Consider the following 17,105-nt stretch of genomic DNA (forward strand, 5'->3'; position numbering starts at 1 on the left):
TAGAGCAAATCTGATGTGTTGTTAAATTGTTCATCAGGTCAAGATCTATCTGCCCTGAAATTTTCAGACAAATCAAACACCATGTTGTTGGGTTGCTGCCCCAGAATTTTTGCAGTTTTTGGTTATTATCTTGAATATTATTATAGATAGAGATAAACATTAAACAGCAATAATGTTCATCAAAGTAAGATCTACAAATAAGTCAAACATGACAAAAATTGTCAATTGACTCCTTAAGGAGTTATTGTCCTTTATAGTCAATTTTTAACAATTTCATAAATTTTTGTAAATTTTTGTAAATTTTTACAAAATATTTTCCACTGTAATTACTGGGCCAAGATCATTATAGATAGAGATAATTGTAGCAACAAGAATGTTTAGTAAAGTAAGATCTACAAACACATCACCATCACCAAATTACAATTTTGTCATTAATTCATCTGTGTCCATTGTTTAATATGCACATGGACCAAGGTGAGCTACACACGCTTTTAAGAGCCTCTAGTTGAAATAGGTAAAAATATGGGGAAACTTATATTCCTATGATATATATATATATCGGTAATTAAACTTCATAACCAATAATTTCTGATAATTGATATCTTAAAGAAGAAAAAAATAAATTACAAATCTTGTATGGGGTCATCAGCTACAATGGTAGAATGTATTGGTACCAAATGTCTGTGAATTCATCCTGTCATTGCCACTTTCTAGGATTAAATCACCTTAAAATTATAGTTTAAATGTTTCTGGTCAGCATTACAATCTTGTTTGAATATATAGGAAAATTAATAACAAATTTTATTATATAATGGTTTACTTTTACTAATTGTGACTTTGATGGAGAGTTGTCTCATAGGCACTCATACCACATCTTCTTATATCTATATACAAGCACACATTTCATTATTTTTATAAGTGTAAAACTCTTCAGGCACAAAAATGTGTTACTATATAAAACAATAAGACTTTTTTTTCATTTTCTGGAATTTGATGATTCTGTCCCGAAAGTTTTAAATCTTTATTTAATGTTGACCAAGCCTTAGTGACGTATTCATTGATAATTTCGCCATTTCAGAAGCAATTTGTTTGTTTTATCAATCTAAACCAATCGGATCTTGCCCTAATGACATGGACAGACAGTATTTTCTTCTTGAATAACTGACTGAAACAAAGAATAATAAAAATGACCGCCGGCTCGCAGACAAAATTTAATTACAAATTGTTTGAAATGGTTCTGTTATAGTGTGTACATTTACCAATATTGGTTTTGAAAATTGAGTCTACTTGTCGGACAAGCTTTTTATTAGAAGGTCGAATTGTTTTGTAAGCTTATTGTATGTCCTTTCATCTATATGTAGATTAGATTTTGAGTTGCGGCTATTGATTAAATTTTGTTCATGACAATTCTTGATAGGATTTTTTTTGTAATTTCTGCAAAGCTGTCCACTATCATCATATTTAAAACAAGAAATAACAGGGTTAAGGTTAATAATGATATGAAATAGTGGTATCAATCAACTTGTAGTCCTGAACACAATTACAGCCTTCTGTATGATAAATGGTTCAAAAATCTGACAAAAATAACACATTACCACAGATCTTTTACTATTGCTGGTCTTCAACATGAAAACGACTGTACGATCTTCATTAATGAGACTTTCTTTTGGAGGAATATGTAGATTCAGTAGAAGATTGTCTTTTGAGTAAGTTGAAGTTGAAATATAATACCTTCAGCAGTGATGTCTTTTAAAAAAAAATCTGATTGTTGATTTACAGTGGGTGGGAGCAGGGTGGCTGCTGTTTCTGTGTAATAACATTCAACCAATGCTTTTAAAATTGTTGTTATTGATCCTGAAATGAGCTTTGATATATACTATACATGTGCTCTAAAGGAGAGACTGTTTTGCTGGTTTATGTTTGTTTGTTTGTTTGTTCTAATTTTAATAACTTTTTTCTAAGGATTTAAATCTGAGCTTCCTGAAACTTTGTTTCAAGCTTTATTTGAGAAGTCTATATTGTGATATGTTCAACTTCTTGTTTACCAAAAATTTAATTTTCTTATTCATAAAGGCTATGACTGAAACTTTTATCCTTTTCTCAAGAACTACAAATCAAGGTTTTCTGAAATTTAGTCAATCTTAGACCCTGTTCACACTAGCATTTCTTTTTTATCGATCTAATTTGAATCGATATAAATAAAACCAGTTAAGCGTTCACATTATCTTTAATCATAACTATCTCTATCGGTCTAGTCTGAACCACTGCGTTCACACTACATTTAAAAACGCAATCGATCTAACCTTTTTACCTGTAAAACTGTAAACACTGTGTATAAATAGAACTGATTTATCAAATTCATGTGTTGATACACTGATACACACACTTGAAAAAAAAAATTGGATAAAGTCAAAATTGTGATACTGGTGTTATTGCAATTTTCTTTAATTTTGAAAAAAAATAACTGGAACAACAAAGTTACAACTCGACGCCGGAAATACTGCGGTTCCTGCCAAGAAAATAAATCAACATAAGAAAAGAAGACACAGATTTCGCAATTTTATGCAACGGCAAAGACAACATGTTTTCAGTTTGTTTTAAATGTCTTTTAACAGAGAAATTTGGGTTAAACAACGAACCTCTGAGATAGTTTTGCCACTATACATGCGCATACGTTGTTTTCGTTTCAATCGTACTAGTTTAAACCGATCTCTGCGTTCACATTTAAAGTAAGATCTGTTTACTTTAGATCGATTCAAACTAAACTACCTCTTTTGGTGTTTTAGTTTAGACCGATTGAAGATCGATTCAAAGCGTTCACATTAGCCCTTAAACCGATCTAAAGTGAACCGGTCTAGTTTAAATCGATAAAAATGTCCTAGTGTGAACGGGGTCTAAATGTGATCATGCTTAACCATATGTTGTGTGTCCACATCCAAAACTCATTTACTTCCTGTTTTTCCAAAACTTAAAAGGTAGGTATCATAATTACTTTTTATGACCCATTTATGATGTCCCATTTATGGGCATTATGTTTCTGGTCTGTCCGTTTGTTCGTTTGTTCGTCTGTCCTGCTTCAGGCTAAAGTTTTTGATTGAGGTAGTTTCTGATGAAGTTGAAGTCCAATCAACTTGAAACTTAGTACACATGTTCTTTATGGTATGATCTTTCCAATTTTAATGCCAAATTAGAGATTTCCCCCCATTGTCTATTGTAAAATTGAAAGAGGTCCATTGAATCAAAATAGCTGCAATACAAAGTATTTGGTCAGAGACATTTACATAAACCTAACAGATACTCAGCCTTTGCTTTGAAATTAACATTGAAAGTTCTATCAATTCATAGATATGATTAGTCTGTAGTCAAAACAAATAAACTATGACATATTCAACAAGAAATATTATATTAAATTCATTTTCGGATTCCTTAAAAAAACTTAACAGCCTTCACAATTATTAATATGATATGGACTTTTACAGACAATTTCCAATATTTTCCAAATCTTTATTAGATTTTTTTTATGTGATATTTTGAAAAATTGAATTCTTTTTAAATCTAATTTGATAAAAAAAAAATCATTTATGTAACAGCCAGTTATTTGGAAATATAATAGTCTATCATATAAGTTTTAATATGTTTCTGTCTGTCACAATTTATCTTGATATTTAGTCAAATATAATGTTATATGCCAAATTTGGTTTTAAATTATTTTGTACGAAGAGATATATCATAAAATATAAGTGATTGTCTGTAAAAGGAACAGACACAGTTATAAGATAGCTGGTACTTATCCAACACTCGCTATTCATAGATTGGGCTATATGCAATCCTTACCTTCAGCGTTCAAAAGAGTAACCTTAATGATTAGATGTAGTATGGAGTTGGGTGCTCAAAAACAATTTGACATGACAACATCAGGAAATACCTATACCAAGTAAGGAATATGACAGATGTTTTCCATTGGTTCGATGTGTTTGAGCTTTTCATTTTGCCATTTGATAAGCACTTTCCATTTGAATTTTTCTTTGGAGTTTGAGTTCCCTATTTTTGCTATTTACCTTTTTAATGTCATTTAACTTGTCAGTGTTTTAATTTTCAAGGCAGCCTTATATGTCCGATCAACCTCGAATTCTCAGTATCATTCACAACAATAACTGTTTACACAGTGTTACTGCTTAAAGTATCAAACACCATTTTAATCATCTGCCACCAAATTTGGAATTGTAATTTCGTATTATTAAAAAAAGTGTAGCAGAAACCCCAACATTTTTTTACACACACTTGCATATATAGTTCCAAAGTAAATAAATTTCTATGAATTATTACTCTTTTTGATTTAAATCTAAATGAAAACATCATTATTCAACAGAGGATAAGAAAGTATAATAGTATTTTTGGCAAAGCTAAGGAATCTGAGTGCTTGCTTTCAAATATACAAAGAAATTTTTTAAATGTTATATTTGCCAAAAATTTGCTCTTTTTTTTTAACGGTTTTCCCCAAGCTGGATTGATAGTAGGAGGAGTATGACTATAAGATATTGTTTGTGTTCACACCCATCACTTTCTATTTGTACTAATAAGCTGATTCAAGGGGAAGTTATTTATAACATATCTTTAAATATTTTAGGATTTCCCAATTCTGTTGTCCCCTAAAATATAATTAATTGAGTGTATTTCTCAAAAAAAGCAATCCAAAAATATTTGAATACATTTCCTCCCAAGTTTTTCACTTGTTTTTCATTTAGAAATCAAAGAAACTACAATGTCGTGAACTTTTTTTTACACTTTTTACACACAATTTTAATTTAGAGGTAAAGTTGATGATTTTCAATCAAACCGCAAGTGTTAAAACATGTTAGTAGATGTAAACGGTACACAACTTTAATGAAAATCTCTTGTTTTTTTATGTGTTATTAATAGTAAAGTATCAGTGTCAATGATAACTATTATGTTTATTAATGTCCAAGTTTTCTTAAGCATCAATCATTGGGGATAATTTGGAGAAAAAAAAATTATGATGATAAATCATTATATTGTAATATAGAATATAGTTGAGTTCAAGGTAAAAAATAAGTATTTAATTGTAATTTTGTTACTAAAACACTTACTTTAAATGATCGAACTAGATTTCTCGTGCAGTTGACGACCCATTGGTGGCCTTGGGAAGTTTTGGATTGTTCTCTTTTACACATTCCCGGTTTCAATTCTCAATTCTAGATATATAATTCTACACATAGTTTGAAGATGGTAAGCCACTCATCCACCTACCTGTCTGTCAATCCTGTCATCCAAACATGTCATCCAAACATGTCTCACAAAAACTGAAGCTTTCAAAAGTATATGCTATGATTTACAGATTTTTTTATATTTTTTTTATATTTTTACATAAGCAGTTCCAGAGTTCTTGGACTTCCTTACTTTCACCTTCTTTTGGTTCCTGGTTGATATATGTCTCATTGGAAATCATAACATATCTTTATGTTCAGTGTTCATTGGTTTACTTGTTTTTGTGATTCGGTTGATTTTAAGAATCTTTTGAGTGAAGGTCAGCCAGATTTTGTGTTTTGAATGATTGTAAAATATACATAATAAAAAAAACAAAGGTTATGGGGTTTCTATACATGACACAAAATCAGTACATGCACAGTACAGCAAAAAAAAAAACCCAAACAAATAGCAAAGGGAGAGTGTTTTTATTGTTGTTATTCATCTGAAAGTCATAGTGTGGCCTTCAACAAGGAGCAAAAGAAAAACCCTCTTCTCATGGATCATTTCTGATAATAAGTTTCTGTTATATCTGTTGTAAGAACTTAATATTTAAATTTCAAAACTAGAATTTGATAGCGTTTCCCTGAAGTTTTTATGGTTATTGATATTTTAATAATACCGCTGAATTTAATACATGTGTTATTACCTATTCTTACAATGCTTCTATTTTATACAACACATTCTCTTGTGAATTTTATACTTCACAGAAAATTAAATTTTATAGAAAATGTTCTACTCTTCAATGTGCTTGATGTTTGAATTTTGCCATATTATCTCTTGGGAAAATACTGAATGATGAATGTAAAGAATTGATGTAACATCTAACATACTATGGTTGTTTCAGACCAACAATACCAAATAGGAACATGAATGACTAGAGTTTACTTATTTCACCATTTATAACTCTATCATTTGAAACTTTGAATCCATGACATTGCAAAGGTCGAACAAATAAAAAAAACAGACCAAATGCAAAAAGTCAAATCTCCTTTACAAGAAGAGATTTTAATTAAGTTAAGCTGCAATTCATGATACAGTTTAATTTATTGTGTCTTGCCACTGCGCTGAAGAAAAAAAAATGTATTGTACATTTTATAATATTGCAGGTATTGGACTTTCTTCATGTTTCTTGGGTATCATTTTTATCTGTGTTGCCAGTCCTCCTTGCATCTAAGGAGTATGTAATTGGTAAATAAAGTAGTTGAATAAAAAGTTACAATTGAATCTGCTTGACCTCCATTTGTACTTTTGGTCAATTTACAGTTATAAGACTTCAAAATGTGATAAATGACAGTTTTCAGTCAGCCTTAAGGGTATTGAATTAAATTGGACAGTTATTAGGAATAAAACTTTTCATAAACATATTAACAAATATAATGAAATGACATGCTTTTCATAAAAAATAATAATCTCCATATTGGACAGGAGGTTTGGTGATAAAAATCTGTTTACCATAATACATAAGTAGGGAAACTCTCAGGAATAACCAAAATTACTGCACAGTACAACAGACTTCCTCAACCACCACCAAACATTTCATTTTGAATTAAAATGTGTTTTTTATGAGAGTTGTGTCCCCTTAACATAATTAGTTCATACTTTTAGTATCATACATTTAAATCATGGCTTTGAATAAATTTCCTAGGAAGGGATAGTATATGATGCAAATAAACCTCCCAAGTGGTTATTTTACAATTATCTTTTAAATATCCCCTCCCTTGCTTTGAGTTAGCATCCTAAAAATCTTAAACTTATGTTAGAACTGCCTGTGTAAATCAAATGTAATGATTTTAGGTCAAGAGCTTATAATATTTGAATATAAGTTTTATTGTTAGCCATCTGTTTTCAAGTTTAAAAATCACTAGAAAGCTTATAAAAACCTACAGGCTGTTTACAGTTTGTTAAATCAACGTATATTCAGATTTAAAAAGCCGAACGGAAATTATCTTCCAACTTCGACATATGTTTCACTGCCAATTTGCATTTTTATAAACAGTATGTGCTTACATTATACAAATATTTTGATTTATTTGACGGAAATGGCTTGAATGTATGAAAGTAGAATTGAAAGAATTTTGACTGAGAAATGTGCAATATGTAAATTATTTCTCTCAAATTGTTACCAAGGATGACAATAACTTGAAACACATGGACTCATCGATAAAACCATCATTTCACAAAGGAAAATTGGGTCGTAAATTTGTTTTTCATATTGCTGTGTTGAAAAAAATAGAATTACAAGTTTTAAATCTATAATTGAAATCAGCTGAACATTTTTAAAAGTACAATAAAGAACCATTTGTGTCCTCCAAGATTAGTTTTAAGAATGCTTAGACAGTAATTTTATATCTTTGTTATTATAAAAACCCATTTTATAAAAATGATTTTTTTCTCAAATATGAAATAAATCAGCTGGATGCTTTTGTTATCTAAACAATAAAAATCTGTAAACCTGACTGTTACATTGTTTAATCTTGTAAATTAATTAACCTAGAAGGAATTATGAGTATTTTGTCCTACATTAAAAAAACGTGTCATGTAAGTATTTATATGTCCACATGTAGTGTGAAACAGTCAATTTTAATGATAAATTTGGAGATTGGTACAGTAAGGTTGTGAGAGGTACTTTGTCTTATTTGTCACTGTAATATCTGTTTTGTGTTCAGATTTTTTTTTATATCAAAATCTGTTCATAATTTTAATCTGCTGTATATACCCTCCCTCTCCCCTTTCTCCCTAAAAAAACTATATCAAACAAACAAAAACATGTTATAAGTGGTAAAACAGGACCCAAATTCCAAATTCTGTGTACTTAATGTTGTCATTAGGTAAAAGCAATGACATTTAATTTGATTTTACTTACTATAAACCAACTATTTTTCATGACTTACCTTAGAAGAAAAAAAACTGCCAATACAAATAATTGTGTATACCTAAAAGCAAGTAAATTTGAAAATCGCAGTGAAGTGGGCTAGAAAGGGTGAAACGTGTCAAGCAGTATCAACAAAAAATAAGTGGGTTTAAACTTTAAGGTCTATATTATTTATGCCAAACTCATACAAATAACAAGAGGTTGGCCTTATTAAGAGGCACAGGCTTAAATTATTTTTTTATATTACAGGAATTACCCCTAGAAGAGCTAAAGAAACGATGTTTAGAACACCTTGAGATAATGTCCAAAAAGAGAATCAGAGGAATTCTAGCAGGTAATTTTTTTATATAAATGTTTAAAACATTGTTTTACATGGTTTTTATGCCCCATTTACTACAGTAGAGAGGCATTATGTTTTTTTTTGGTCTCTGCATCTGTCACATGTCAGGTTTAAATTTTTGGTTTGAGGTTAGTTTGTGGTTTCATTGACTTGTAATTTAGTACACATGTTTATTATGAAGTGAACTGTTTAATAAATAAACCAAATAAGGGCTTTGACAATATTTCATGGTTGAAACATGAATGAATATGAAAATGAAACAATGCAAGAAAAGCAAAAAGGTTGGCCCTCATCATGGTCTTTCAGCCAAATGGAGGATGTTAAGTTTGCAACATATTTTTGTATATCAGCTACCCTTGAAGAAGTCTTATGAGTATCTTTGCCTGATAAAACTATCCCAGAAGATACTGAATAAAGAGAACTTTTATATGACATCTTAGTTGACATACCACAAGGTTCTGATCAGTGTGGTATTTGGCTATTCAAGTAGGCAAGAAAAATATTCATATGTTTCAGTTAAATATGTTAATTTACAGATGAGTTTTATATAAAGAAGTGCATGTTTATTACAGGTGATGATCCAGGAACTATATCCTCCTCAGGAACAGAGGAAGACTCTTCTGGTGAGGAACAGGAGGAGGAAGGTAATTGGATAAACGATAGATTATATACTGAAGTAGCAATGATACTAGGTCACAGACTGTCTGTCAGAGTCATATAGGTGGGACAAGACTTGGCTAACCTTTTGCAGTCCGTCATTATACACAAGACACAACATAGAAAACTAAAGACTATGCAAAACAAACCCCACGAAAAACTTGGGTCGACCTCAGGTGCTCCAGAAGGGTATGCAGGTCCTGCTCCTAATGTGGCACCTGTAAACTTATTCAGTGATTAATTGATTTAGATTTGGTATGATCAAAATTATACGTATCCTGTTTATGCCAAGGTGACACTGTTTCAATGACAAAATTTTACAACAAAAAATGTTATAAGGATATCTTGAGCACATCACATTGTCTTAAAGGACAAACAAGTGGCACTACAATTTGGCAAGCTTTAAATAGCTTTCAGTCAGACAATGAAATTAAACAAGTTAAGAAGAGTAAATTAACAAGAGACATCAACAGATGTGACAAAGACTTCATGTTTTGATATTTTTTAGATACAGAAATATATGGTGGTATTAAATTTCACTGCAACTGGTTAAAATTGTAAGCTTCAGAGAAATTTGTTAGTGAATGAATTAATTCAGATCATCATCAAATGTTTGTTTGTAGGCCCTAGATGATTTTGATATTTCTCATCTATGTTCTTCGATGCAAAGATATAACATAATTGATATCTAGCAAAGAGTTCTGCCTAAATCTGTATAAGGGACCATCTTAAACTTTAGCAAGGTTTTCTGGTTGAAAGCTTAACTGACTTTCAGTTGAAGAGCAGCAGTCAGAGTGGTGTTCTAAAACTTTAGGTCTGGTCAAGTGGGTTTAGGGATCAAACATACAACCATTTCACCACACTTTAATATTGCAGTTAAATGAAGATGAATAGTTTCGATTTCTTTGGGTAAAATACCCGAATAGATAGTCTGTTAAAACTCTACGGTTACTTATTCCAAGAAAAAAGTTCTTCATTTTGAAAAACAGTTCATGTTTAAACAAATCTGAATAAAATGAAAAGTATTAGAATTTCTGAAGTTGCATATACATTTTTGTAGATTAAAAGTATCTATATGGATTTTATCCATTTTTCCTTAGATAAAGATTAATGCCTGTCTGCCTACTATTTGACCCTTATTGTCCATATTAGGTAGTTTCTACTAGATCTTATTTAAACCTCTCATTCCTAACCCCCTCTGGGCCTATGGTCATAAAATTGGTCAATAATTTGTCAAGTCCTATTTCTTCTTTCTTTTGATGATTACAAAACGGAGATCTCAATTAGTATTTTATTGGTTCCACGATCAAAAATGAAGAATTACATTTATTTTATTTGTTGAAATTATTGGAGAGGATGACATTTAATATTGGTTTGGTAATGTCCAGCTAGAATGGAACATGAAAGGCCAAATACATATTTTATTGTTTTTATGATGAATTACAAAAGGATAGACGGTTTTTTGTTGAATATTTATAATAATAAGATATATATTTTATTTACATATTTTGTGAAATGAGATCATCACCTGGTCATCTGAATAAAATGTTTATTAAACAAGGTTTTTTAGACCATTATAATCGGACATTTCGTCTTGATCATTTGTCACTCTTGAATGCCAAGGTCATTTATGTAAATTTCATGTACTCCCAATTTGGAAGAATTTTAACTGAATTTTATGTAAGATATTAAAAGATGAAATGTAAATTACAATGAACAAGTGTTAAAATTGGTCATTTTTAATCTTTAGACCATATTTTAACAGGTCAAAGAAAGATTTTTTTGGACCTTTGATTTTGTAATACTATTGAAAGCTTTAAGTTTCATCTTCTTGTTTCCTCATTCTTATATGGCTGACTTTGTTTACAAATAGATTGTCGGTAATCATATCTAATTTAAAAAAAAAAGAACAGACAATATATATCAAAAATTAATATCATATAATATGATGCCTATATTAATTTATTTATTAAATTTCATATGCCTGTAAAACTCAAGTTACTTGAGAACTAGATATTTTCTGAATATAAATATATAATATATATCTAGAATATTGGGTTTTGTCATTTAATTTAAACAATCTATTAAATAAAATAAGTTTCCATGGTAATTTTGCCAGGTGCAACGTTAGTTGAATGAGAAATATGAAAAAGTGATATTGAGATGTAATTGCCTTTTTCTCCATGTAAGTAACAATAAACCCCAATGTGATAATATAGCAGCTTAAATTTTGTGCATTAAGGCTGATTAAGGGTTCATTAGAAATGGATTTTTCAGGAAATATAATTGAATGTTTGTTCCATTGTTCAGAATTTTTCGATTAAATATAATGAAATAGAGTCCATTTGTATTGTAATATGTATTTACAAGTTTCTTAATTAACAACATGTTGACGATTATTTTGAAAGTAATTACGGTGTTCCGTCATCCATTATAGGCTTAGCATTAATCAAAATTGATTATAATTTGGCACCAGTGTCCATTGTAGTAGGAATTTTACACTGGTCATCCAATATTGATTTTCAAATTGAAGCTGATGAAAACAATTGAAATTTATTAGTTTCTGTAGAAGCAAGACATTATTAAACCTGAAAGTTGAATAATGACCAGGGGGACTATCTTCAAATGTTGCCATATAATAGTATTGATATTTGTTATGTGCTGGTTGCCTTGTATAAGTAGCCTTTAATTCACAATTTGAAAAAAAAATCGACATTAAAGATTTCAGTGGTGTTTATTTGTTGTATCAAGATTTTTAATTACTATGGTTTTTTTTTAGTTCTTTGAACCTATTCTGAAATGACTAAGCATAGACTGTGTGAAGTACACCTGTGAAAAGTGTTGTATTTCATTATATAGGGATTTCATAAACAATAAATTGAAAAAATCGATAACCATTCATCTGATATCATTTGTTTTATTTTCATCATTTTGGTTATCAATTTTTTTTTTAAAGTTTCAATAGAAGTACCAGGTATACATACTACTCTTAAAATTACCAATGGTCATTAAATGTCAGTATTGAAAAAAATATGTTTGTGACCAATTGCAGTTCTTATATTACACTTTTAATTTTGCTTTTGAAAAGCATCAAACAATAGAACTGCAGTTATATATATTGCATTGCGCATTAGCACAGTCAACTATGATGGCTATCATTGATGGAAGGGAAGTAACTCTAGCATACAAAGAAATAAAACTCTAAATCAACAAATAAGTTCAATTAAGAAGACAATTTTGTTTCTTTTTCCTGATTTAAGAGTTTGATGAAAGTTGTCTCATGCAGTTACTTTGATAGTTTAATGACATTATTTTAATTTCTTTAAATTGACATGTTTGATTTAGAGAAAATTGAATCTCATAAAACTGGAATTTGATACTAAAATTTCCTTTATTCTGTTATGACTAGAAAAGAAATGAAGAAAGATGATATTGAGTTGATTATCTAAGCACTTATTTTGCTATCAAAATGAAATGCTGAGGCTCCTAATTTAATATTTGAATTAGATTTATTTACATTTCTATTTAAAGGGAATACTAAAACTGCACACAGGATAAATATAATATTACATGCACATCTGCTCCCCCTTCCACCACATAAGTAAAGGAATAATTACCACACCTCATTATATGTGAATTCAACTTGTCTTTCTGTAGGTCTAATAAAGATTTTTTTGTCAATATTTTCTCTGGTATCATCAAAAAAGAATCAATTAACCGTTTGGTCAGTAGCTTGATAATGATTAGTTATAAGTGTGTGTACCCTTCAGTGGCAGATCCAGAAATTGGTATAAGTGGGGGTCCACTGACTGCCTAAGAGGGGACCTGCTCCAGTCATGCTTAAGTGATTTCCTATATAATCAACCAAATTTTTCCCCTGAAAAGGGGGTTGGTGCTCAGCCCCCAGAGCTGACCCTTCTAAATCTGCCTCTGCTCTTTATATTTACAAAACACCTATTTTCTGATTGCCAATACTTTAAATTTTTCAACATGGTGAATGATCTTTAGAAGTTTTGTCACATGTTTTCTCCAATACTGTTAACACAATTACTTCCTATTTGGTCAGCAGCTCAACAGTAATGAGTTGCTTTTTCCAAAACTTTGAATTTCAAGTAGAGTGCATCATATGATCAACACCATAATACCTGTGTTCTTGTTTAAAGATTTTTATACATTGTAAATTGTAACGCTTTTTTCTTTGTGATTTTCCCCAAAAACCTAAAAAATCCCTATAATTAGCAACATTGGTGTATTAATTATCTTGCTGTTGGATATAAGAGTCAGATTTGTATGGAACTCTCACTACAAATAATATACATGTAATACTTTTCACATGTATAAAAACATAAACAATTGTCTATAGTTGAAGACCCTATGTTGACTTCTAAATGTAGTTTAAATTTGCCCCAGAGAACATGATGAGCAATTACCTACACTTAGCATCCAGGTTCCTTATAGTAACCTTTTGAAAGAGCCACGTTAGAACTTATAGAAAAACTAATACTATGCCAGCTCTTCTCCTTGTCCAAAATTGTCTTGTTAATACACCATGGAGGTTACTCCTGCATTCAGTCTTCATCCAACCATAGACATATACATTATGTATAGACTTTGGTAGAGCTCTATTTGATTTTAAGGTCAAAGATTGAAGTCAAAACTGTCAAAGTAAGAGAGCTTGAATCTAATATGATTCTGCTTCATGATCGGAGGCCACAGACAGGAGATTAGTCTTGTAGGTATCATAGAGCTCAACTTTTTGCTTCCTGACTGGGTAAATCATTGTTTGTTATTTGTCTCTGGTTAGTGTTTTACCCATACTATTTATTGGTCATTATTGTAAAGGTCAGAGTCACCTAATAGCATTATATAAAAAAGTTATTCAATATTTTTTTATTATTTGGACATCTGCCTCTTTTTGATATCTTTTTATCATTTGTACTTTGGACCTTTGCAGTAAAACCTAAAACAAAACAAAAAATATTTGACACATTATATGCACTAACATATCTATGACAAAAAATTTGCTGAAACTGTCAGACTTTTTGATCATATATATTGAGTAGCATATTAATTATTAGTCTAGTTCAGTAAAGTAGTCATTAAAAACTGCTGAAATATTCAGAAAAAAACCGCTATTTTTTACAAATTAAATGTACATTATAAAGCTTCTTTTATGTGTTAGTACTACAAAAAACCTTTTTAAAATTGAATTATGCAGAGAACTATGGCAATTATGGAAAAATGATTTGACATTTGATTTTAAAAAAGGTATTAAAAAGTGATATACAATCTGGGATTTTTCAGACATCGGATATAAAATAGACTGAAAACCACAAAACCCATCAAAATACCCATGTAAATTTAATATTATTTATAGAGAACATTTCACATTTACAATCCTTAATGTTGTTTTATAATTGGAGAAAAAGAAATGAAGACATATAATTGATTATTTAATATTTCATACTATTTTTTTGGTGTGAAGATAGTCGCTGATACATATTTAGACACAGACAAAAAAAGAAATATTTTCACTGAAGCCTTAGGTGTCAACTTTTTTTATGTTAAAGATACCTTTGGGAATTGGGGGAGTATTTAGGGAAATTGTTTTAGAGTCAAAAACATGAAAAACTCATTTGGTAAAGTGTTAGGAATTTAAATAGTTTTTTTTTAAGTCTAGTTTATTTAGTGTAACATTACTATTTTCTTGGGGTACAATATTTTGATCGTTTTAGAAAAGTTTTGTTTATCAAAATCATGAATTTGAATAGTCATGTTATAAGATAATTCACATAATATTTTATCTGATTATCTTGTTTGTTCTTATTTTACTTATTGTAGGGTTGTTGGCCTAAATATTTGTTAAATTAATGTTTATTTGAATCGACACTGTAAAGTTGATGTTTATGTTGATTCAACACTGTTAAGTATATGTTTATGTAGAATTCCACTGTCAAGTTGATGTTTATGTTGATTCAACACTGTTAAGTATATGTGTATGTTGAATCCCACTTCAAAGTTGATGTTTATGTTGAATCCCACTGCAAAGTTGATGTTTATGTTGAATCCCACTGTTAAGTTGATGTTTATGTTGAATCCCACTGTTAAGTTGATGTTTATGTTGATTCAACACTGTTAAGTATATGTGTATGTTGAATCCCACTGCAAAGTTGATGTTTATGTTGAATCCCACTGTTAAGTTGATGTTTATGTTGAATCCCACTGTTAAGTTGATGTTTATGTTGAATCCTACTGTTAAGTTGGTGTTTATGTTGAATCCTACTGTTAAGTTGATGTTTATGTTGAATCCCTCTGTTAAGTTGATGTTTATGTTGAATCCTACTGTTAAGTTGATGTTTATGTTGAATCCCACTGTTAAGTTGATGTTTATGTTGAATCCCACTGTTAAGTTGATGTTTATGTTGAATCCTACTGTTTAGTTGATGTTTATGTTGAATCCCACTGTTAAGTTGATGTTTATGTAGAATTCCACTGTTAAGTAGATGTTTATGTTGAAGGGCACTGTCAAGTTGATGTTTATGTCAAATTCCACTGTTAAGTTGATGTTTATGTTGAATCGCACTGTCAAGTTGATGTTTATGTCAAATTCCACTGTTAAGTTGATGTTTATGTTGAATCAAACTGTCAAGTTCATGTTTATGTTGAATTCCACTGCTAAGTTGATGTTTATGTTGAATCCCACTGTTAAGTTGATGTTTGTTGAATCCCACTGTTAAGTTGATGTTTATGTTGAATCCCACTGTTAAGTTGATGTTTATGTTGAATCCCACTGTTAAGTTAATGTTTATGTTGAATCCCACCGCAAAGTTAATTTTAATGTTGAATTCCACTGTTATTTTGAATCCCTCTTTTACATTATTGTCACTGTAAAATGATTGGTTACCTAGAATGTCACTGAAAGATCAATTTTACCTAGGTAGTCTGTAACTTAAGATTGATGTTTACTTAGAATGGTATTGTCAAGTTGATGTTCTGCAAGTGATGTCACTAAAGTTGATATTTGCATGGAACCTCACTGTAAAGTTGATGTGTATTCCAAATATTTGGAATAGCTGTAAAGTTGATGTTTATTCCATACTTTCCTGTAGAAAATTTGTATTTTGTTGAACCTTTAAATTCATGGTTCCCCTGTACCCATGAAATCCATGAAAATTGGTATCCTATGAATATTTATGAATCCACAGTAGAAAACCTTTTCTTAGGCTAGGTTATCAATATGTGTACCTTTGAATGGATTTAGTGTAAAGCATCAATTGGAATTACTGTAAGATAACTTGTCTTATATGGTTGTTAATTTGAAATATGTCGTTAATGTTAATGTACAACTCAAATGTGGATAGACGCTTTTCATATACCTAGAACTTGACTTAAGTAAATGCTTGCTGAAATTTCAAGAAAATGTGGACCATAAATGAAAATGTTTTCCCTTACTTTAAAATGTGGGCCATCCAAATTTGTCTTTTGAAATTTCTCATTTCATTCTATAAAAATGAAGTAATGGACTGTATAAATATGTGAAACAGACTTTCTGAATTGTGTCATTAGTCCATTCTTATTTCTTTCTAAAGTCATGCTGCTATAACCTAAATGTCTTTATAAGATACATTTATGTCTGAAATGTCATTTTCATGGAAAAGCTTGATGAATTATAAAATTGCACTTCTAGCATGCAGTTATATTTGAATGACAAGTAAGACATTTACATATGCTCTAACATAAGATTGAAACTTTTTAATCAAGAAACATTCCAGTTTTAGCTGTATTTAATGGTGTAGAATGTTCCTAAGTCTGCTTTTATGACAGACAGGATTTTAAAGCTCTCTAAAGGCTTTCACTTTAAAGAATTATCTTCAGGTGTTTTTGACAGATTTCAGTTGATTGTGGTATTTTAAATACGTTATCACTAATCCCAGCTTCAATTTGGCTTTATCTAGCAATCAAACTTTT

The 17,105-nt window shown here is 30.1% G+C and overlaps 1 protein-coding gene across 7 annotated transcripts in view; it reads left to right on the top strand.

Moving 5' to 3' along the window:
* Positions 1–17,105, top strand: part of LOC139515255 (protein starmaker-like) — a 107,735-nt gene that overhangs the window by 79,735 nt on the left and 10,895 nt on the right. For all 7 annotated transcript variants that reach the window (XM_071304834.1, XM_071304850.1, XM_071304842.1 and 4 more), the window contains 2 exons: positions 8,390–8,474; positions 9,053–9,124. In XM_071304834.1, the coding sequence (XP_071160935.1) occupies positions 8,390–8,474; positions 9,053–9,124 (157 nt within the window). The remainder of the gene's footprint in view (positions 1–8,389; positions 8,475–9,052; positions 9,125–17,105) is intronic.

This window comes from Mytilus edulis, chromosome 1, assembly GCF_963676685.1.
Source record: "Mytilus edulis chromosome 1, xbMytEdul2.2, whole genome shotgun sequence".
NCBI classification, from domain to species: domain Eukaryota; kingdom Metazoa; phylum Mollusca; class Bivalvia; order Mytilida; family Mytilidae; genus Mytilus; species Mytilus edulis.